The sequence below is a fragment of the Rhinopithecus roxellana genome, chromosome 15, assembly GCF_007565055.1.
Source record: "Rhinopithecus roxellana isolate Shanxi Qingling chromosome 15, ASM756505v1, whole genome shotgun sequence".
Taxonomy (NCBI): Eukaryota; Metazoa; Chordata; class Mammalia; order Primates; family Cercopithecidae; genus Rhinopithecus; species Rhinopithecus roxellana.
The window spans coordinates 2,418,327-2,441,775 of NC_044563.1; the positions used below are offsets into that span (position 1 = coordinate 2,418,327).

The 23,449-nt window shown below is 58.7% G+C and overlaps 1 protein-coding gene across 3 annotated transcripts in view; it reads left to right on the top strand.

Moving 5' to 3' along the window:
• Window positions 1–23,085, top strand: part of KCNQ1 (potassium voltage-gated channel subfamily Q member 1) — a 403,636-nt gene extending 380,551 nt beyond the window's left edge. For all 3 annotated transcript variants that reach the window (XM_030917976.1, XM_030917975.1, XM_030917977.1), the window contains exon 16: window positions 21,841–23,085. In XM_030917976.1, the coding sequence (XP_030773836.1) occupies window positions 21,841–21,998 (158 nt within the window). In that variant the 3' untranslated portion in view covers window positions 21,999–23,085. The remainder of the gene's footprint in view (window positions 1–21,840) is intronic.
• Window positions 23,086–23,449: the final 364 nt, after the last annotated feature.

Below are 23,449 nucleotides of genomic sequence, written 5' to 3' on the forward strand. Positions count from 1 at the left end.
GAGGGCTGGCGCAGCACACCCAGCCCACTACTGTGCTCCCAGAGGGAGAACAGAGAGGGGTGCAGAGAGCCAGGGAGGCATGGGGCTCCCCTGGGTACCCCTCATCTTGGGGCCCCTGCCCCGCCTCCACTCAGAATTCCACTGTGTGCTTGGAGCTGAGCTAGGTGCTGGGGAGACACACTAACCACTTCCCCATATGCTTACAACCCGAGAGACGCACAAGCCAGCAACCCGTAAACCACTGGGTGTGCGGTGTCTGGTCCTGGAGTGACAAGGACAGAGAGGAAGAAAGCCAGGCAGGTGGCCCATGAGCCATGGAGTAGGTGGGGAAGGGGACATCTCTAAGGAGGTGACATCGGAGCAGTCCTCTAAGCAGTCTGGAGTCATTTTCAGTCACTCACAAAAGCCACAGGAGTGTTTCAGCTTGAAGCTCAGAGGTGACGTGCTTGGATGTCACAGAGCCAGGTGGGGAACAGGCTGGGCTGCAGAGACGAGGCCAGGCACAGTCACCTCGTGTTGCTGTCCCCCAGGTAGGAGATGAGGGACTCGAGTCAGGGCATTTGGGAGGAGGGGAGGTTGTTCTTGGTTCAGCTGCTGCTGAGACAGTGACCCTGGGGACAGCCCAAATAAGAGAGAACTTTGCCACCTGCAGGGTCGCAGAGTAGCAGAAGTTTCAGGGTTGATGTGTGCCTAGTGAAACAGCCTGGCCTCAGACCTCCTCTCCCTGTTCGCTTTGCTGTCCACAATTCAGTGCTTCTGTCCTGTGGTCCCCAGTGGCTGCTTCTGCGTTCACCATCACATCTGCATTCCAGCAGCAGGAGGGAGGTAAAAGACATGAAGGACAGGCCTCATTCCTGTAAAACCCTACACAGAAGTGGCCCACGCCATCCCCCTTTCTGTCGACCAGCCAGAATGTGACGCACACCTGAGTCGCTGCAAGGGCCCCTGGGGATGGAGTCTCTATTCCAGGCAGGCAAACACCCAGCTTAATTCAGGGTTCTGTTGATTAAAAAATAAATAAATAAATAAAATTTTAAAAGGGTGGGGGAGGGTGGCTATGGGGACAAGTGGCTGTTTTGCCAGAGGGAAACTTCCACATGTGGCTTGGAGGCCAGATCAGAAGGACTCAGGTAGGAGTTGGGCACTTGAGGGAGGAAATGGGGGTACACTTCAGTGGCTCAGGCCAGGGCATGAGTAGCAGGTACGTGGTGGTACTGTTTTCCGAAATGAAGAGGAAGGGGCTGGCAGAAGGCAGTGAGAGCTTTGTTTGAGATATGTCGAATTCATGCCTCTGAGACATGAAAGTGGTGATGTCAGGGGCCGGGAACCCTGTGGTGGTGTTGGCCTTGAGTCCAAGCCAGGCACCACCAGGCACATAGAGGTCTTGAAAGCTCAGATGTGGGGAGGCCAGCAACAGGGGGGACACCACCTGCAAAGAGGCGAGGGCAGGGCAAAGGCTGAGCGGCACCACATAGCAGCCAGCGGGGAAGGGGCCACAGTGGGGACTTGGAGGAGGCAGCCACGTGCAGAAAGGCACCCATGGGAACATGGCTCCTGGGAGCTGGAGGACCTCAGCAGGCAGGGACTAGCACCCAAGAAGAAAACTCTGAGAAGTCAGGACAGAAGATGGCATCGTCAGAGGGCTGCTGGAAGGTTTGGTGACCAGAGCAGTAGGTGCTGGAGCTGAAAGCCAGGGCTGTGGAGCCGTGTGCAAGCACTGGTTAAACATATGTCTATTTCAACTTCTTTGAATCCCACGAAGCTGACAGTAAAGGCATGAAAACATGGAAACATGTAAATCAACTAGGGTAAAGTGGTCAGGAGAAAAGAGGAGACCAAAAATATGTTGACAAAGGTTTGGAAGCTGGGAAGCAGGAAGACAGATGGAGACTGGCCTAGGAGACTGGGGGGGGTGGGGGGTAGACACCAAGCCCTGCAGGAGGAAGAGCCACCAAGAATGAGGCAGTTCCCAGCCCAGGACACTGACAGGCTGATCTCACCCCAGCCCATGAAGCCAGATGCTACCGACTCTCAAGCCCAGCCAGAGACAGGTTGAGTCTCCAGAAAAGCTGAGCCTGAGAGGTTCTGAACTTGAGGCCACCAGGAGCAGCTGTGGGTGGGGCAGGAGCTATCATGATGAAAACAACAGGGATTCAGCAAATGCATTCAAGCTAAAAAGGAAGACCTCCTCCCCCACTTCCCTCATCAACTTCCAGAATGCCCCGTGGGGCACACCATTGTTTTCAGAACACCAGCAATAAAGCAGGCAGTCCACATTTCCAGAGAGAAAAAGTAGGTCACACACAAGAGAACAGAAAATCAAAATGGTATCCAATTTCTTAACAGCAATTCAGAAAGCTAGCACATAGTTGAGAAATGCCTTCAAATACCTGAGGGAAAAAATGATTTCCCATCTAGAATTCTATACCTAGTCAAACTCTCGGGTATGAGAGTAGAATAAAGACATTTCCAAACACACACAGTCAAAAATTTTATCTACCACATGCCTTTTCTCAGAAAGTTACTTGAGGACGTGCTCTAGCAAAATGAGAGGAAAAACCAAGAAAGAGAAACACAATTCAAGAACCAGGGAGATTCCAACACCAAAAACAAAGGCCAAGAGAATTTTCAACATGGTGGGTAAAAGAAGTTCTAGCATTACAGCTGCTCAGCATGCCCACAGTGCAAACAGTCCTGCTAGGACTACAGGAAGAAATCCCAGGAGAAAAAAAAATAATGAAGGTAATAGACTGCCAGTATTCTCAACAGGATGAAAGAAGTTTTATAATTCTTACAGAAAGTTCAAGAATGAATTAGTGACAGATGCAGCAAAAAACAAGCAAAACCTAAGGCCATTTGTAACCCAAGGGAAAACAAAAAGATGTAATCATAACAGACCACAGGACATGGCTAAAAACAGTGATTACATAGTGACATAAAGAGTTACATAATGTTTGTGTAAAATGCACACAGTAAGTACTTATTTAGCCTAGAATTCTGATTTAACTGTATTGCAAAGATAAGGGAGTGGGGAGGGTAGGGGCATGAGAACAAAATCTTGATCACTCCTCTTCTATGTTAGGCAGTCACTAGATAATGTCTAAAGTGACAAAATTGCAAGGAACAGCAATGTAAATGTGTAGTTTGGAAATGCCAAGGTAAAGCCAAGAGGTAGTCGATAGGGTCGAAGGACTGCCTCTGGGAACAGAAATTGGAGATAGAAGATCTAGCATCCAGGGAAGGCTGTTTAAAGATGGGAGGGCTTCACGGGTTTTCTCACTGAAGGTAAGAAAATTTAAGAAGGCAGTGATGTGCCAGAGAATAGGGAATTCTGCCGATACCCTGGTGGGGAGGGGGAGAGGAAGAGGACGAGGAGGAAGGAGGAGGGAAGAGAGAGAAGGAGAGAGAAGGAAGAGATTGGCCAAGGAGCTCTGAGAGGAGAAGGTGAGGACATGCCACCCTGGCTGGGAACAGCAGGTGTGTGGTGAAGGGGAAAGACCAGTGGACCCTTTACACCATGGGCACAGGCTCAGGTCTGGCTGGGCGCTACACAGGAGCCCTCTGACTAGCTGGGGCTCTGCAGAATGAGACCAGTGAGAAAAGAGGACTCACTGGTGGTTGCCCCCTCCCCACCTTTAGCAAGGGTTGACAGGGATCTGGGCTCTTCCCTGGGCAGGCCTCCCAGAGCTGTGACCTGAATGGTACCTTAGATGGTCTCCAAGGCACTGGGATCTAAGTCCCTGTTAAGTCTCCTGTTAAAGGACCTAGGTCCTCCCAACGGCCTGCAAACCACACCCAGTCTAGTCAGCATGTGTCCCCACACCCCAGCCCCTGTGTCCCAAGAACCTCTTCCTCCAGCCCCGGGAGCAGGAAGGGCGGGCTGGGAGCTGCAGGATGGGGCCTGAATCTCTCATCAACTCACAGGGTCAGCCCGGGCCAGGCAGGCTGGGGGCCAGCCCAGGGCCTCCTTCCTGGGTGGAGACCTTCCCACCCTTCCACTCACCTTCCGAGCATTGTGGGCCTTCCTAGGAACCCCCACATCTCTGTGGCCCTCAGACCTCTGGCCTCCCAAGGGCACCCCATGTGTGTGCCCTCCAGCACCCTGGCCACAGAGCCACACACCTGGGCCTTCCTCTCTCCCCATCATCAGGCAACCCAGCAAAGGCTGGCCTAGCCCTCTCTAGACCTCAGCTTTCCTGTCAGGAAAATGCAGGGTTAGGAGCTGACCAGGGGTTCTTTGGGACTGCAAGGGTACCCTTGGGAAACCCCATGCAGGTCTTGTCAAGGCAGGACAGGGAAGTGGTGATGATGAGAGGCAACTGGCCTGGGTGCTGGCCCCACCCCAGCACCTGTCCAATGGCCCCCCTGAGGGAAGCTGCCCGTGCTCTCTGTGCCCCATTTCCTGGCCTCTGGCATGCAGAGGGCAGCCCTGCCTGCTTCCCAGTATGGCTGTGAAGCCAAAGGCAGCGATCAATGGGATGTTCTCAGAATGACAGGTGCTCTGTGACCATCAGCAGCTGCTACAGGGACAGCCATCAGGTGCAGGGCAGGATGTGCCTGAGGAGGCACCTCAGCAGGCGTGATGGGTGCCTGTGCCCACAGTTGGGCCATGAGAACAAGTGTGTGGCCCGGCCCGCCCTATACCGTCAGGGGGTGCTTGGACCAGTGGCGGCTGGAAATAACCCATGAACAGAGGAGATGACGGGTGAATGCCTTGTAAGCCTGGAACACTGTGGGGCTGTCCAAGGTGCTTCTCCCTCCAGGAAGCCCTCCCTGACTGTGGAGACACAAGTGGCTCTCCGGGTCTCTGGGTCCCTCTGGTACTCTCCACCCTGAACAGCCACCCTTAGGCCCAGATCTATTCCTGATCCTTCTGTAGACTTCAGTCTGTTTCTCCTTGATGTCCTGGATGACCACAGCCACAGTTGTCCCCTCCACTCCTCTCTCCCCTCCTTCCTTCCACATTGCCCCTCCTCCCCTTTCCCCTTACCCACCACTGCTCCCCTCCGTCCTCCAGCACCCTTCTCCCCGCTGCCCTCCCCTCCCCTCCCCGCTGCCCTCCTCTGCCCCTCTCCGTTGCCCCCTCCTCCCTCCCCAACCAGAGCCCTGGAAGGCTAGGTACAGCGAGGAAGTGACCACTCCATGACCCCCCAGTGATTTTACTTCTCTGAGTCTCAAGAGTCTCACCAGGGCCCATGGGATATGCCTGACTCAGCCCCTGGCACATGGTCTTGTAGTGGCCTGAGCTGGAGAAGCCCCTGGTAGGAAACTGGAAAGGAGGCCCTGCCCATGTACTAGGAGCCTCTGCTCCAATGCGGTGGCCTGAGGCCCAGGCAGAGGTCCACCTCCAGGCAGCCCTGCAGGTGGACAGCTGGGCCTGGAGTTTAGGACCTGGGACAACTGCCTAGACCACCCCCAGCCTTCCTGACAAGTAATAGTGTCATTGTCCCCAGGACACGCATCAGCCCAGCCCCCACCCTGCCCTCTCCCAGCACCCCTGAGGGAAGCCTTGGCCCCCCGGGCACAGTAGGGGGTTGCCCGGCATCTTGGCAGATGGGCAGCGTTAGAGAGTCCTTGGACCTGGCCCTGCGAATGGAGGTACCAGAGGGCTGAACTAGATGAGGGATTTGAAGGCCCAGATGCCTGTGTAGGGCCTGGCAGCGTGGGGGCTTCTGGACTGGGAGACTAGGACAGGGTGCCTATGTCCCCTCCTGGGAGTGGGGCCATCAGAGCTCTGACTGCACAGGGTCATGGGGAGTGAGAGGAACCAGGATGCCCACAAGCTGCTCACTCAGATGGGCTTTGCGACTCCACAACTCACCTTCTCCTGCTGCAACATTGGAGAGATGGGACGCAGTCCTTTCCCATGCCCAGGGCCTTGGCAGGGTCAGGAGAGCCAATGCAGGCAAAGCACCTGACAGCCCCGCTGCCTGGGGCACCACAGTTGCAGCCAGAAGCCCTCCTCGGGTCTACCCACCTCCCCGGAGCATGTTCCCTCTGTAGCTCCTGGTAAGGCGTGTGGAGAAGGTTGCTGATGGCATCACTGAGCAACCCAGCCATGGGGTGAAAGGCAAGGCTCGGGCTGATGCTCCCCAAGGTAGGAGGAGACCATGGTCTGGCTGTGGCTGCCCCAGGTCACAGCTGTAGTGTGTGGGGAAGGTGGCTGCCACCGCCGTGGTCCACAGGGCCTGGCCAGGGCTCCATGGGGCAGAAGACATGCTCAGCTCAGGGGGGTTCACTCCATTTTCCCACTTTGACCTGGTCCCTCCCCTCTCCCTCAGAGTGACCTGGACACTAGCCTCTTCCCAGTGGGAGACAGACATGGGCAATGCAGCTGCTGTTCCCTGCTCAGGGCAGGCTGGTGCCCAGCGACTGCCCACCAGACCAGGGGACAAGAGGTTGGCAGCATCGTCCACAGCTATCCCACAGCTAGGAGGCTGTGGGTGTGGGAGGACATGCTGGGCAGGGATGCCTGTGTGCCTCTGAAGCCTGGGCAATTAGCAGAGGCCCTGTGGAAACCCCTGCACACAAGGGGCCCATGCAGCAGGGCAGAGGACATAGCCCCTTCTTGCGTCCTGAGGGACGGGAGGCCTATGGACTTCTGGAGACAACGGCAGAGTAGAGGGGCAAGAGCAGCCAAGCCAGGCCAGTGCCCTGGAGCCGAGTCCTCCCCGCACCTGCCCACATGCCCCACCCCTCTCCAAGCTTCTCCTTTCATAGGAACCCAGAGCCCCTTGGGACCTCTGTGAAGACTGCATAGATGTGGGGGGGGTCTCAGCCTTAGGGTGGGCAGGCACCTGGGTGCAGCTGTCAGGCCCCAAGTCGACCCCAGGCACGTGGACCTGGGAGCCAGCCTCAAGGGCAGGGGTCGCTGAGCACCCCCGCTGCTGCCCCACCAGCAACCGTGTCACTGGGAGGGGAGAGGCTGGGTTCCTGGGGTGGGCAGGCCTCCCCCCTTCACTCCATCTGCAGTCCCTGTCTTGCAGAGGCAAAATGGAGGTTCAGAGAGGTGACAAAACATCAAGTTCCATGTTTGCACCTGGCTGTGACTGTGCAGTCCACTGGGCCCAGCAGCAGGAACTGGGGTGCATGCCCCAAGGTGGGACCAAGACAACGGTGGGGAAGGTGGGCCAGGCTGCTGGCAGAAGGCCAGAGTGTCCAGCGTCAGCACCAGGGGCCATTCTGACAGGCTGAGGAGCGGAGGGGAGCAGGGCTTGCCAAATATGTCCATATGGGGCTGGAGTGCTCGGGGCCTGGCCAGGAGCCCCAGCAAATTCCTGCCAGCCCACCCTGCTCCCCCATGTCCTCACCCCCTTCCCAGACTGTCAGCAGGGGCTGGGGGGCAGCAGCACCCCACTTAGCCACAAGGAGTACAGCCAGGGGCTGGCTCCCAGGAGGACATGGGCAGAGGTTTGGGTCCCCCTACACACACACTGCTGTGTTCGTACAGGATGGGCTTAGCACCTGCTGTGCCTGGCATGGCTGTGTGCATGCTGTGGTGGTGGCATGGTGGGGCGTGGTGTGGCACATGGCATGGCTGGGGCTAGGGCTGGGTTGTGTCGCATGTGGAGGGGCAAGGTGCATGGCATGGCATGTGGCATGGTAGTATGCCCCTCGGGCCATGTGTCCAGGTGGGGCAGATCATAGAGGGCACCCAGGTGCAGTGCTGAGGCTGAGCTGGGGAAGGTGGGCAAAGCCCAGGCAGAGCAGGAGGAAGTCCCTTGTTCTCCGGAGCTGGAGAGCCAGAAAGAGCCCTGCAGCCTGGGCCTCATCATCACACCTCGCCCTCGAGGCCTCCAGGCACAGCATCCACTGTCAGCCTCTGGTCCTGCCTCTGAGGGCCTGTCTCCAAGGTCTTCTGGGGGCCGCTCCAGCTCCCCCAACACAGAGAGCACCAGAGCTGGGCCCACCTGTGAGGTACTGAGTTCCCCATCTCAGAGACTGTGCAAGTAGAGGCAGGGAGGCGCTTGATGTCGGATGGAGAAAGGACAGGGGAAGGGTGTGGGGGTCAGGGCCCTGCCAGGTGAAGGAACGAGCTTGGAAGGGTGTCCTTATGTCTCTGAGTTGGGGAGATGCCCCCAAGCCCCAGCTGGGCCTCCAATACCAGACTGGGCCCAGAAGTGGGAAGGATCCCTTGGCTGCCCCAGGAACGCAGGTTCCGGGGCAAGAATCCAGCCCTGGCTGGTTGAAGTCCATCCCAAGTCTCCCTCCCCACGAGGCTCCTGCAGATGCCAGGAATGGGGCTGGATTCCAGATTCCAAGCCTGGCCGCCCAGCCCCCATCTGGGACCCCAGCCCAGAGCCCCCAGGCCTGGCCTCCAACCTGGCCCCAGCCTCAGGGGAGCTGAATTCAGGGAATCCTGTCCTAGGAGCGGGAGCCAGAAGCGGGGGAGGGAGGGAGGGCGGCCCTGTCCTGGGTTCAGGCCCAGGGGCTGGGGGCTGCCCGCCCATCTGGGTCAGCTGCAGCTGCAAACCGGCCCTGGCTGAGTCATGGGGCCTCTGTCTCCGGGCCTGGCCTGAGGTGGGAATAGCAGTGAGGATGGACATCCAGGCACCCGGAGGTTGGGCAGGGCTCCCTGGGGCTGGGGTGGCCAGGGGCACCTGGCTGTTGCCCCCCTGCACCCAGCCCTTTGGCCCCCAAGTCTCTGCCACCTCCCTGGGGTTCTGCTCCCATATTCCTCACACCCAGCACAGAACCCAGCATGTCTCCTGTGGACACCTGCATATAAACTCCAACTCACACATGTGCACACACACACACATGTGCACACACACAACGTGCACACACACACGTGCACACACACACATGTGCACACAAACACGTGCACACACACGTGCGCGCACACACGTGCACACACACGTGCACACACACACATGTGCACACACACACACAAACACACACACGTGCACACACACACACATGTGCACACACACACACACATGTGCATATGTGCAGACCAGGCCCCTCGGCCAGACACCCTACCATCAGAGCTCTAGACATTTCTGGCCTCTGGTGACAATTCTTCATGCAGCTCATCCTGCAAGTCTTTATTGAGCACCTACTGTGTGCCAGGCACTGGTACAGCAAGGGCAGAAGCCCCACCCCCAAGGAGCTGACCCCCTGCCATGGCAGAGACAGAAAAAGACAGCACCACAGCGATGAGAGCCTGAGAGGAAAGTGGAGCAGGAGCCTGTGGCATGCTGGGGTAGGGGTGTCTTTAGAAAGGGTGCTGGGAGGATCCTGGAAAGGGACATAAGTAGTTACTTACAGGAGGGAAGGGGTGGCCTGGGGCTCGCAGAGGAACAGCCTTCCTCATGGAGGCGGCGGGGCAGAGGGCTCAGCCTGCAGTGTCCATGAGTGACAGGAAACCTTGTGGGGCTGTTGGGAGACAGCAAGACCTGGGTCAGCAGAGCACGGCATGGTGTGAGCAGATGACAGGGCAGTGATGGGTGATCGGGCCCTGGTCAGTGGTCCAGGGGATCAGGGACAGGTGGGAGTCGAAGTCGTAGGAGGCAGGGCAAAGGCCACGGGGAAAGGGACAGAGCTGCTCCCAAGGAGGGACCACCATGGGGTGCCCCACGGCGTGGCGGGGGTGGGGGTCAGGACCTTTAACAGGAGGTAAAGACAAGACCAAGAGGCAGAGGGTGGAAGAGCTGAAAGCAGCCAAGTGTCACAAAGGCACTTCTGAGGGAAAGGGACAGGACCAGTGGTTCAAATCTTTAGAAATGAGGGTATGGGTCGGGTAGAGCACCCCAGATTCAAGGTGGGTGGCTTGGGGAAAGCGGGGAGACGGGTCTGGAAACTGTGCTAAGCAGGAGCCCCCACACCCACAAGCAGGTACAGGAAGGCCCATCTGTCCATCTGTCCGTGGGGAGGCATGGTGACGTTTCAGCTGGGAGGTAGAAGCTTTCACCCAGGAGGTAGAGGGTGAGGCCAGACTGCACTCCGAGGGGAGGAGGCGGGAGAGCATGGCCTGGCTGTCGCCACCAAGCTTCCCAGAAGAGGGGCCCCTTCCCCCCAAACACCAGCACATGTAGGCACAAAGACTTGGCCTGTGGAGCCCTCAGCCTCCACGCCCACCAGCAGGGACTGGGTGGTCATGTCAGCAACCCCCACAGAAAGGAGGGCTGCACAGCCGTCCCAGGAGCGAACAACTGTCCACATGATTCTACTGCAGCCTCCACAAGCGTGTCGCATGGAAACAAGCAGTGGAGAGCCACACGTGTGTCACATCACGCCTCGCCTCACTCGTGCTGAGCTTTGCTGACCAGGCAGAATCAGGCATAGTAAAGTTGCTGGAAGGAGAAACATCAGATCCTGAAGCTGGTTACCTGGTAGGCAGGGGCCCTAGAGGGAAACGGGGCAGGTGAGACAGGGATGTGTCTTTGAAATGTCTATTTGGCGGGAGAATGTCTTCATAGAGTACTTATATCATGAAAAACCCTGTACACAGAGTAATTTTGAAGCAAATGTGTGAAGCATTCACAGAAAGGGTTCAGGAGGACAAGCACCCCAGTGGCAGAGAGCCCGAGGGCTGGGGGCACGGGGCATGGCGGCCCTCTCCTGGGGATGGGCAAGGTGGGGCACGTGGGGCTGAGGAAGAGGCTCACATAGTGTGCATGTTTGGGAGCTCCCTGGGCAGCATCTCGAGTGTGCAGAAAGAGGACACAGTCTTGAGCCAGCAGGGACAGCCAAGAGCGCCCTGGGAGAGGCCTGGGTGGAGGGAGAACACAGCAGGCTGTGGGCGTGGCCGATGCTGGGGGACAGAGGTGGCCAGAGGCCTCTCGGTACTGCCCAGGGAGCTGGGGACCAGGGGCCTCATCCTTCCCCTGAGCCCCTCCCTTCAGGCCCAGGGAGTGGCCTGGGGCCCAGGAGAGCCTGCCCTGCACTCACAGCCTCTGTTCCCAGACACGCCCCGGCCTGAGCCCCCAGGCTGCACTGTGCCACAGAACAGACTCACCAGTCCCTCCCTGCTCGAAAGGTGACCAAGGCCCGGGTCTCCCAGTGGGCAAGAGGCCATTGAACTGTGCAGTGCCCTGCCCTCGGAGAGGCAGCCTCTAAGAAGCAAACACCACCAGTAGGGACCAGACAGACAGAGGTGGGGGATGGAAAGCAGGGGAAGTGACCACAGCCAGACCAGGAGGGGGAAGGGAGGGGGGCTCACCAAGGAGACCCTCACCTGGGGCCTGGAGAATGAGAAGGACCTGGAGGCTAAGGAGAGGGGTGGGTGCTCCAGGAGGCAGGGCCAGCCCATGTGAGGGTCCTGAAGTAGGAACCAGAGGAAACTGGCTCTGGGGCAACAAGGGCAGTGCCAAGGGGACCACAGGGGCCCGAGGCAAGGGACCCTCAGCTGAGGCTGGTACCAAGGCTGTATCTGGAGAACAGCAGGGAAGCCTCAAGGGTCCTCACCTAGCGAGTGGACATTGTGTAGGAGATCAGCAGGTTCTTTCTCTGTCTGCAGGAAGGAGAAGGGGTCACGGGCCTCAGAGGCCTTGATCTTAGAGAAAAATGGTGGCAACAGACAGAGGGAGCCAGCCCAGAAATGTTCCGGCCTACGTCCAGGAATATTTGGGGTATACCTGCTGCATGCCAAGGGCAATTTCAGGAAGGGATTCTACTTCTGAGAAGCAAACGCCACCAGTAGGGATTGGGCAGGCAGAGGTGGGGGACAGAAGGAAGCCAGACTGACCTCACATGGCTCACATCCACTGGCGGGGTCGGGGGACAGGTGCACAACTATCTCCATGCTGGTCAGGCACCTGGAGGAGTGTGAAACAGCATTCGGAAAGAAGGAAGCAGGCTTGGGGCTGGGGACCAGGGACCGGGGCACTGGGAAGCAGGCTGCAGAGTGAGGCCAGGGATGGGGGCTGGGCCAGACCACAGGGTTGGGAGTGGACTCTGGCATTTATCCAGAGCCACTGAGGGTTAGAGCCTACGACAGGGGTCTGACTTCCAGTGGAATGGGGCCACCCTGCTGGGCTGGGAAAGGGAGGCTAGATGAAGTATCTAAGGTCTGCTTGTGGTTTTCTGGGGACAGCGAGGGGCATTGCTGGGGTCCTAGGGGCTGGTGCACTCAGGAGTTCCAGATGGCCCAGGAAGTGGCTGAGGGCCCAGGGTAGGGGAGGATGTGGGGGCAGCAAGGCCAGTGTGGGCAGACCTGGAGCAATGATGCGGGAGTGGCCAGGCAGCCCTGGCTTCCCCTGCCTACCTGCCCCCGTGGCTGGGCTGGGGTTTGGCTGAGGCAGCAGAGTGCTCGCTGGCTCCCTGAACAAAGTGTTCTGCCTGGTGTCCCCTGGCCTCTGGGCCTCCATGGGCTCGCCAGAGGGGGCAGCTCAGGAGGCAGCGGCAGAGAATCAAATGCAGGTGGGGCCTGTGCCTGCCGCCAGCACAAACACAGCTCCTGGGCCTCCAGCCTGCCCTACATTCCAGCCCTCCTGGCCCCCAAACAGCGGCCGGTGGGACCAGCCCCACCTAGGTGGACAGGTGGGCAGCTGACCCGGGCTCTTGGACAGAGCCGCCCCCACCTGGCATCTGCCAGCAGGATGCTCCTGAGGCCAAGCTAGGGACGGGCCAGCCCTTGGGGAGACTGAAGACCCCATCCCAGCCTGGGGCTTCCCCACCGCCTCCCACCTGCCTGGCAGTGAGGCAGCTCCCTGGCATCTGGGTGCACCTGGGCACCCCTGCCCAGGCCCCTTCCAAGGGAGGAGGGCAAAGGGGCTCCAGTGCTACCCAGGGAGTGATGTGCCATGTGGGCCTCCCTGGCTCTGCCACTGACTCCCTCCAAGACCTCTGTCCCCACTCTGAAGTTGCCATGAATGTCCGCACGGAGCAGCCTCTGCAGGGCTGGGAGATTGTGGACGTGACAGCTCTGGCTCTGGCATAAATGTCAGCCCCAACCCAGATGCAGAGAGGGAGGGAGGTGGCTAAATGTCCAAGAGCATGGGGCCATGTGGCACCGGCTCGTGTCAGCAGACACGGCACACGTAGAGCCCTGAGGGCTATGACGAGGTGAGGGCTGAGCCGAGGGAGAATCTAGGAAGGCGTCCAGGCCGAGAGGAAGAGAGGGGAGGCTCTGGTGGCTGGAGCCAGCTGGGGGAGGGGAGGCATCAGGGGCTGGAATCCCTCAGCCCCCACAGCCATGGTACGCACTTTGTTGTTTGCTCAGAGTACAAAGAAGAGGCCTTCTCCCGGTTCTTAGCAGAGGAGCGAGACCTCTCTGACCAGGGGGACAAGAGGGGAGGTTATGAGGTCACCTGGGAGAGGGCAGGTTCTGGCTCCCCTCGCCGCTCCCCGACTGGACAGCAGAACGAGCCTGCCGTCTTTCACCTCCAGACAGCAGGGCCCTCGCCCCCAGTATCAAAGCATGTACAAGAGCGATCACTAGGACAGTTCTGCACAGACGCCAAAGTACATGAAGACGTGCAGGAACTTTGTGCCGTCGACCCTTGAACAACGCGGGGTTGGGGCACCGACCCCCAAAGTGCTCCAACAGAAACCCATGTATAACTTTTTTTTTTTTTTTTTTGAGACGGAGTCTCGCTCTGTCGCCCAAACTGGAGTGCAGTGGCCGGATCACAGCTCACTGCAAGCTCTACCTTTCGGGTTCACGCCATTCTCCTGCCTCAGCCTCCCGAGTAGCTGGGACTATAGGCGCCCGCCACCTCGCCCGGCTAGTTTTTTGTATTTTTTTTTTTTTTTAGTAGAGACGGGGTTTCACCGTGTTTGCCAGGATGGTCTCGATCTCCTGACCTTGTGATCCGCCCGTCTCGGCCTCCCAAAGTGCTGGGATTACAGGCTTGAGCCACCGCGCCCGGCCCCATGTATAACTTTTGACTCCCCAGAAACTTCACTAACAGCTTCCTGTGGACCGGAGGCCCTACCAATAACATAAACAATCAATTAACACATATTTTATATGCTTCATGTATTCCAATAAAGTCAGCTAGAGAAAAAATGTTATTAAGACAACCATAGGAAGAGAAGAGATATTCATTCAGTGTGAGCAGCTCGTTGTAAAGGTCTTCAACCTCGTCATCTTCACGTTGAGTTAGCTGGGGGCGGGGGCGGGGAGGGGTGGCTCTTACTGCCTGGGGTGATGGAGGAGGAAGAAAATTCGCGTAGAAGTGGACTCGCACGGTTCAAACTTGTGTTGTTCAAGGTCAGTGATATACAAAAAGAACATTCGAATCCAGTGGGGAAAAGGTAGATCATGCCATAAGTGGTGGGATATCAACAGGATAACCCGCCAAAGTTAAGTCTGTAGGTCAGAATCAATCCCATGCGATTCAAAGATTTAAGGGTAAAACACAAATCAAAAAAATATTAGGAAAAAAGATTTTGACGTTGGAATGGAGGAGACCCTTCCAAGCACGCACAGGATGAGAAGGCATAAAGGAAAAGATGGATGGCTTTGACCACGTGAAAAAGTGAAACCATAAGGAAGACCTCTGTGTGGCAAAACAAAAAAATAATAAATGCCATAAACCCATACACGAGACAAATAGCACACTAGGGAAAAACATGTGTGATGTGTACTTGACATCTTTCTTAACATACAGAGTCCTTACAAATCAATGAACGTGAAAAGGCCCAGTCCCAGCCTCAGCTTCTCTGCCCAGCACCCACCCTGGAAGGGAGTGGGCTTAGGGGGCTTCTGCCCCCTCGCTCCAGCCTTGGGGCCCCAGGAAATTGGCCAGGGCCTCACTTACTAATTCAACAAACATTTGTGCAGCACCAACTCTACCCTCCATGTGTTTACTGGGCACCTTCTAGGCTCCAGGCTCTGGAAGACTGTCTGGGGTTAAGACGGTGACTGTCCGGCCTAGAGCTGGGCCTCCAGCTGGTGGCAAAACGCCAAGCAAGGAGATCAATAAATGAGGACATTTCGGGGAGTGGTGAAGGCTTCGAGGAACACAGGGAGAGACGAGATGAGGAGGCCACCCAGGATTTTGAGCTAAGGTTATACAAAGCAACAGGCAGAGGCAACAGCGGGTGCAAAGGCCCCAGGGCCCAGTTGAGATGGACATGCTAAGTGCTGGAGAGGGGCCAGCGGAGGAGACACCCCTGGGGGCACTGCAGAAGGAGACTGGATTTTACTCCCCATCCAGTGGGAATTCTGCAGAAGGATTTGGCCCAGGCTGGGAGGGAAGGCTCAGGCTGGCTGTTGCCTGGAGCAAGCGGTGGACAGGTTGGGGGCATAGCCACATGGCAAGGCAGTTATGACGGCCCAGGCAGAAGATGCCGCAAGCCTGGGCAAGGGGCGTGGGGGGCAGGCTCAGAGCACACGCTCCAGACCAGAGAGCCGCAGACACCAGGCACACACCAGGGACGCTGGGTAGTTGGTTTTACCCTGTGGATACAGGATTCGGGCCGGCTTGGGAGGCATCTGAGCTCCCGCTGGGACACGCTGAGCTGCGGGGCCGGTGGCCTGCATGCCTTGCAGCCCCTGGAGAGAGCAAATAGCTGACGGAGACATCCTAACCGAGGTCCCAGGAAGGGAACCAGAGTCATGTGGTGATGATCCCGAGGCATCCCCCACAGCGGTCAGCCAGGGACATGGCGCCCCTCAGACCCTTGGGGGGCCAAGCATCTGTCGGTGGGCAGAGGCTGGCAAAAGTGGATGTCAGCAGCAGGGGGAAGGGTCTTTCACCATCCTGGCCCTCTCTCAGAGGGAGGCAACCCCACTCCTGGGGGGTGGTCAGTGAGGGCCAGCCAGGCAGCAGCAGCCCCAGGAAGGGTGTTGGGGTGGTGCTGACCAGGCCTCCGCCACGTGGTTGTGCTGTGCCGAGGACCCGCTGAGGATGTAACTGACCGTGAGCAGTGTGGGTCCCCAGCCACAGCAGAGCTTCCTCTGGCTGCTCAGCAGACACCAGTGAGACACCAGGGACAGCAGCAAGGATGAGGCTTTGGTCTGCAGCCTCTGAGCGGCCACACTCACCTCAGTGCCTGCCAATTCAGTCCCACCGCAGGCGCCAGTCCCGAGCCTGAGCACAGGGGCTGCCACGACACTCGACTCTCTGGGCCAAGACTCACACCCAGCCTGGACACTGCCCAGGTGGAGGGCTTTGGGGGACAGGTGGAGCAGCTGGTATGTGTGTGACCATGGGTCCCAGACTCAGTGCCATCTGTCTCCCCATTAGGAGAGGACGCCTGGTACCTGCCCAAGCACCCGTGCGGGGGACTTGCTGCTTGCTCTCCACGCAGCTTTGTCCCAGCAGCACCCCCAACCCCTGTGATGGTTTGCAAGGGGTGCTCACCTCTGTAGCACACACAAAGGCCCACAGGCCTGGGGGTGCAGGCAGGTGCACTCCAACCCTTGGGCAACTCAGAGAACAACCTAATGGAAAGTGAAGGGAATTGTGCAAGATCACGGGCAGGGTGGTTCCTGCGTTCTTGCACAGTGTCCCACACTCTCATACAGCCCCAGGTGCGTATGAGGTACACATGTGCCGGCTCACCTAGCATGCCTCCCATGTGCACAGCAATGCTCCTTTGGCCTCAGGTCACAGGCACACATCTGCGACTGTACGTGCACTCGAGGAATCCCTAATGATCATGGTCATTGGGTGGCTCGCCGTGCACTGAGCACCACGCTCTGCCTCTGGTGTCTTCATGCCTCAGTCCACTTGATCCCCGCAGCATCCTCCTGGGGAAGATGCTACAGCTGCCACGTTTTATAGGCAGGGAAACTGAGGTTCAGAGAAGCAAAAGTGACTTGACCAAGGTCACCCAGCTGGAAAGCGGCAGAGGCAGTCTGACCCCAGACCCGCTACAGCACACACACGCCTGCCTGCACACTCCCATGAGGAGGTGCCGTGTCCCAGCCAGCCTGCGTGCCCAGGGCCCTGCAGCAGTGTGGCAGGTTCTGAGGCCATCTCCCACTGGCCACAGCACAGCAAGCTCCAGCAGGGCAGCTGCCCAAGGGCCTGGCAGTAAAACCTCAGCAGTGAGAAACACGGTCGACTTTTGTCCAAGAACGGAAGCACTAAAGCAAAGTCAAACACAATCACGTCGCGCCCTGCCATGAACTGTGACCTTACCACGTGCTGTGACCTATTGCCGCTTGTGCCCGGCTCCACGCGGGAGCCGGGGCTGGCATCCGATTGCTCGGAGCCTAGTATTAAGCATTCTAGATACCGCCCTGAGAGTGGCTTAGTAACTATGGGTTCCTCAGGGCAGACAGGAGGAAGGCCAAGGTAACCTTTGCCCTGTGACCCCACAGAGGGCCCCAGGGAGGCCCTGCCTGGTCTTGACACTGCCCAACAAGGATGCTAGAGGGAGCAGTGACTTTGCTGCCTCCTGGGGAGCTACAGCCCAGGCAGAGCACAGGACCCCCACCCTGGGAGCAGCAGGTGTGCCCGGCCTCTCCCGCCTGTCCCTGTCCAGTCTGGCATCCATGAGGCCAGGGCCTTTGGCGGTCCTAGGCGGGGATCAAGGCCGGGCAGGTTCTGCAAAAATTTCCCTTGAAAGACTCTTTTTCAAGATTTTCTTTTGAAAACAAATTCATAACCACATCAAACAGGAATCCCCGTCGCCTTGGGTTTGATTGCCGGCCGCCCGGGGCTCTCTAACTAGCTGTTATTCTAATTGCTTTTTTCTCTTCCGAGGGCTGCATAGGTCTCTTATGGTTATTAATTTGGTGAGTGCAGGCCGGGCACAAAGCAGCTTTTGTCTGCCTTGCCTTTTAATCACTATCAAATTGCAAATAATGGCGGGGGCCGAGATCCCCAAAATTGATCTGTCCCAGCAGTTCTTGGGGAACCGGCCCCAGTGCCTGGAGCATGCACTGCCTTCCCCAAGGGCAGCAGCTCCCCGATGACACCTGCCCGGATGCACCTCCCTGTGAGTGGGGTATGGCTTTGGCCATGCGAGGTGCTTCTCAGGCTCCTCCATCACCACCAAAACCAAACATGCCAGCAAGATGAAGGCACCTTGCCTGCAGAGTGGTGGGGTGGGAGCCTTCAGGGAAGCAGGCTGTAACAAGTGCTTGAGTCAGAGCTAAGTCTCTGGGGCTGCAGAGGAGCCACCTGTAGCCCAGGCCTGGGCCCTTCCCACAAGAGGGGCAGCATCAGGATGTATCAGACTGTGGACCTGCCCTGGGCATCCAGCCCACATCCTGGCCCACCCCTGGGACCTCTATCACTAGCAACTGGGATGATGAGAGCATGTCTCTGGGGCCAAAGACCCCAGACAGTCCCTCAAAGCCCCAGTTGGCACAGGCAGCAGTTGAGGTGAGCTTGGGACCAGCCAGAGCCAGGCATGGGCTGGTGCTGGCCCAGGCAGCTTCAGGGAGCCCTTCAGTGTCAGTCAGAGACAAGCTTGGCCCTGTGGCTGCCTCCCTACCCCTAAGGTGGCTGAGTGCCTCTCTACACAGTGCCGAAGCTCCCTGCCGGGAGGAGCTGTCACCAAGGTGGCTCAGGACCGAGCGCTGGCACCAGCCACACCCTCAGCCTGCACACCCTGCCTGTGGCCCTGACACCCACTGTCTCCTTCTGTCCCAAGAATACCCTGTGAAGGCCTCCACGCCCATTAGCACATGTGGGACTTGGACAGATGTTCAAGTGCCGTAAAGTGAAAATTTATGAAACCACAAATGTTCATCTGTGATGTATTTGGTGCTTTAATTAATGCCAAACCAATTGATACCCAAGCTGGGGCCTGCACAGTTAGTGACAGTAAGCCATGCAGAGCAAGCCTCGTTCAACGCTACCAGCATGCGGGGTTCAGGGAGCTGAGGTGGGCCCCAGGACACAAACCCAGGCTTTGCCCTCAAAGACCCAGGCTGGCTGCACCTTTGATCTGCTATGCTCTCGTAAATCTCTGGGCCTCAGTTTCCTCATGTGCACCCTGAAGGCTGAGCAACCTCCCATGCCTCCTGCCAGGCATGAGCAGGTCCTGGGACTGAGACGGGCTGGTCCTGCCGGCAGCAGGAGACACAGGGGTCAGGGTGTGGGTAAACAAGAACAAGACCTCAGGCCAGTCCCCCTCCCAGAGGCCCTGCCCCATCCTGCCTTCCGCTCTTACCAGCTCCCTGCCTGACACTGTGTCCTCCCCCATGGCAACTCCACGGTCTCAAGATGGAGCCTTGGGGTGGGAGCTGTGGGGACAGGATGGGAGACATAGCACTCTCAGCCAGTGACCCTGACCCTCTTCCTGGGCCTCAGTGTCTACATCTGTGGGATGGGGTGTGGACCTCTGTGGCTGGTCCCCAAGTGGCTTTGCAGAGCCCTCAAGTGCTGGCAGGTCCTTGGGTGTGAGGGGCCCCGGTGGATGGCCTTGGTCCCTGCCCCTGCCAAACCACCGAAGTCCTGCACCCTGTTCCTCCATAGTCCAGGCTTCACATCAGGTTTATCTGGGAAAAATAAAAGATGGGGCTCCCTCTGGCCTGAACCGTCAGACCTTGGACGTACACCTGCCCTTGTGCTCGGGACAGGTGGGTCTCAGACTCACCCCATACCTGCAAGGCAGAACCACAGGGGAGCCGGGGAACCTCCACACTGCAGCCCCCACCACCCAGGGCTGGGAGTGGGTCCCCTGGACTCCTGCTCTGGGCAGGGCACAGTCCCACCTCCCAGGTGGAGGTTGCCTGGCTAGCCTTCTAGACAGATGCTCGACCCCACTTAGGCAGGCGCCCCCCTCTCATCTCAGCCTCTCACAGCACCCTGTTGGCCACCTCTTCCTTACCATGCTCAGCCTCTGTGGTAGGTGCTGTGGGTGATGACCACAGCACCCAGCCTTTGAAGCTGGCCTGGGCCCACCTGGACCCTGGCAAACTGCTTGCTCCCTCTCTGGCCATCTCGGGGCTTGTGCCCACGTCACCCAGCAGCATCTTCCCTGTGGTGGTCTTACCCGCACAGAACCCAGCCCTGGCCCACACCTTGCCCCAAGCCTATCCAGCTGGATCAGCAGTGGGGCCGGGTGCATGAGGGACAAGGCCTGCCTGGAGCAGCTAGGGTGCAGACACCTCAAGTGCACGGCCAGGGGGACCAGGCCAGCTCCCGCCTGCTGCCTGTCCTTAGGGCCAGTGGCTGTCATTGTTGTGGCTGAGTCATCTTGGTGCCTTTCTCTGGAACCACATGTTTCCCTGAAGCAGCTCTGCTGTTCAGCCCTTGTCCGGTGCTAATCTGGTTGCCCCTCCCACACCACTTCTAGGTCTTTCCAGGCCTCCAGGTACCCATGGTGGGGAAGGGTCTACTTCATTCTCCACAGAGTACGCTGAGGGGCTCTCCTGCAAGAACACCACAGGCTGAAGGACCAGCCCTGTCTCCTGTGGCCACCAACAGAGCTGTACGCCCTCCCCGAACCCTCCCTGATGCTGGGGCCCCCAGGTCCACCCTCCTAGGGAGAGGGGTCCCCAACCTGGACTCCCTCACCTGCCCTAGTCTGCCCTTGGGGTTGGCCCTGCTTCACCCAGCACCTGCTCTGAGGGTGCCGGCCTGCCGGCCAGGGTCTTCCAGTCTCCCCATCAAGGCTGGAGGACCACTTCCCACCCAGGGCTGGGCTCCCGCCTCATTCCCCAGCGGTGCTGTCCTTCCAAGGAGCTCTCAGACCACCTGGCTTCTCTGCTGACTCTGCAGCCCTGCAAGGCCTCTGAGCACCTACTCTGTGCGCCGGGTGCATCTCGGGTTCTGTCCTGCCTTGACCTCCCTGCCAGCTTTGCAGGGCAGCCACCCTGGCACATAGCTCACTGCAGAACCAGCCCCTGAGAAGGTGGAGGCCACATGGCTAGCCAGAGGGCACGCTCTGGGGCACTGCTTTGACCACAGAATGTGGGTGCAGATGGTGTCTGGGAAAATGGTGCTGTCCCTGCCAGGTTAAAGAAAGGGCATGGTGGTTCCTGGGGGATGACAAAAAACCCCACCCCTACCCCATTGCAGAAAGCATCGCAGAGGCACAAGCCCCCTGTGTCCCTGTAAGCCCCTCCTGGTAGTGGCCCAGCAGGGGCATCCCCTGCACCCAGGCAAGGCCCAAGGCCTCTGCCTCCTCAACCACCCCAGGCCCTGCCCATGAGCCAGCCTTGCTGAACTCTGCCCTCTGTCCAGTTCTCCTCCAGACAGAGTAGACACAGCCCCCAGCCTTTCTTTTTTTTTTTTTTTTTTTTTTTTTTTTTTTTTTTTTTGAGACGGAGTCTCGCTCTGTCGCCCAGGCTGGAGTGCAGTGGCCGGATCTCAGCTCACTGCAAGCTCCGCCTCCCGGGTTCACGCCATTCTCCTGCCTCAGCCTCCCGAGTAGCTGGGACTACAGGCGCCCGCCAGGTCGCCCGGCTAGTTTTTTGTATTTCTAGTAGAGACGGGGTTTCACCATGTTAGCCAGGATGGTCTCGATCTCCTGACCTCGTGATCCGCCCATCTCGGCCTCCCAAAGTGCTGGGATTACAGGCTTGAGCCACCGCGCCCGGCCCCCCCAGCCTTTCTTGACCCTTAACCCAAAGGTCCCCAAGCCTGGCCTCAAGAAGCCAAAGGCTGCCGCAAACCCAAGAATTCCAAGTCCGGGTCCCTGCTACAGACCCTGCCATGTGGGGATGTGGCACAGAAGGCCAGCCAGCCTGGGGAGCAGAGGAGGAGCAGAGGAGAGCTCCTGACCCTGAGCCTACATGCCTGTGGACACACAGGGACTCCCGCACGCATGGGATGGACTCCAATGGGCACACATGCACATTCCTCGCACACACACGGGCGTGACCGAGGGCCTTGCAGACATAGGGTGCACACATGCGTGCTGCCTGCATACAGCACACACTTGCAGAAATGGTTGGCACCTTCCCTTCCCCGGCCCCTGAGGCTGTCTACACACCTGGCTGCTTCCCACCACTGACTCTCTCGTCTGCCTTTGTCCCCACAGGTGACGCAGCTGGACCAGAGGCTGGCACTCATCACCGACATGCTTCACCAGCTGCTCTCTTTGCACGGTGGCAGCCCCCCAGGCAGTGGCGGCCCCCCCAGAGAGGACGGGGTGCACGTCACCCAGCCCTGCGGCAGTGGCGGCTCCGTCGACCCTGAGCTCTTCCTGCCCAGCAATGCCCTGCCCACCTACGAGCAGCTGACCGTGCCCAGGAGGGGCCCCGATGAGGGGTCCTGATGGGGGGTTGGGGCTGGGGGGTGGGCCTCAGAGGGGAGGCCAAGGGCGGCCCCACCTGGCCCTCTCTGAAGGTGGCCACCTCCTGAAAGGCCCAGAGAGAAGAGCCTGGCTCTCGGAGGCCCCAATACCCCGTGGACCATGCTGTCCAGCACAGCCTGAGCCTGGGGGCTCAGCAAGGCCACCTCTTCCTGGTCGGTGGGTACTAGAAGTTGGCTGGGTGTGGGGAACCCATCTCAGGTCTGAGTTTTACCCCTAGCGCCCTGGCCCCCCACATGGTGATGTTGACGTCTCTGGCATGGTGGTTGGGACCCAGTGGCAGGGCACCGGGCCTGGCCCATGTATGATCAGGAAGTAGCACAGGCTGAGTGCAGGCCCACCCTGCTTGGCCCAGGGGGCTTCCTGAGGGAAGACAGAGCAACCTCTGGACCCCAGCCTCAAATCCAGGACCCTGCCAGACACAGGCAGGGCAGGACCAGCCCACGCTGGCTACAGGGCCACCGGCAATAAAAGCCCAGGACCCCATTTGGAGGGCCTGTGGCTGGCTCCCTCACTCTCAGGAAATGCTGACCCCATGGGCGGAAGACTGTGGAGACTGCTCCTGGGCCCCCAGCTACCAGCAGGAGGAACAGTCTCACCATTTCCCCAGGGCACGTGGTTGAGTGGGGGGAACGCCCACTTCCCTGGGTTAGCCTGCCAGCTCTTCCTAGCTGGAGAGGAGCCCTACCTCCCTGCCCCCAACCCCGCTCTGCGTGGGACTCCCGCCTCCAACCCCTCTCCCAGTCCCAGCAGTCAGCCAAACACACGGAAGGGGACTGCCACCTCCCCTCGCCAGCTGCTGAGCTGCAGAGAAGTCACGGTTCCTACATAGGACAGGGGTTCCTTCTGGGCATTACATCGCATAGAAATCAATAATTTGTGGTGATTTGGATCTGTGTTTTAATGAGTTTCACAGTGTGATTTTGATTATTAATTGTGCAAGCTTTTCCTAATAAACGTGGAGAATCACAGGCTGGGCTGGGCACTGCTCTCACCTTGGTTCCTGGGGCATCCATGGGGTCTCTGGGACAAACTGGGGCTCGGCCTCCACATCCCTGGCCAGCTCCTGCTGATGCCTGCAGGCCTCTGGGTAGCTTCCTCCCCAGGAGATCCCCACCCATGGACAGGACCCCTGCAGTTCCCCCTGGAAGCAGTGCCCAGGTGGCCGTGGAATAGGGACACTATGTCCGTGTACCGAGGTCAGGGTTCAAAGGGTTCAGAGGGGCTGCAAGATGCCATCAAAGGCTCCAGCTCAGCGATGTTGCTCCTGATCTGGGCCCTGGGCTGGCCCTGGCCATGGAGTACCGTCACAGTGTGGTCACTCCCTGTCTTCCAG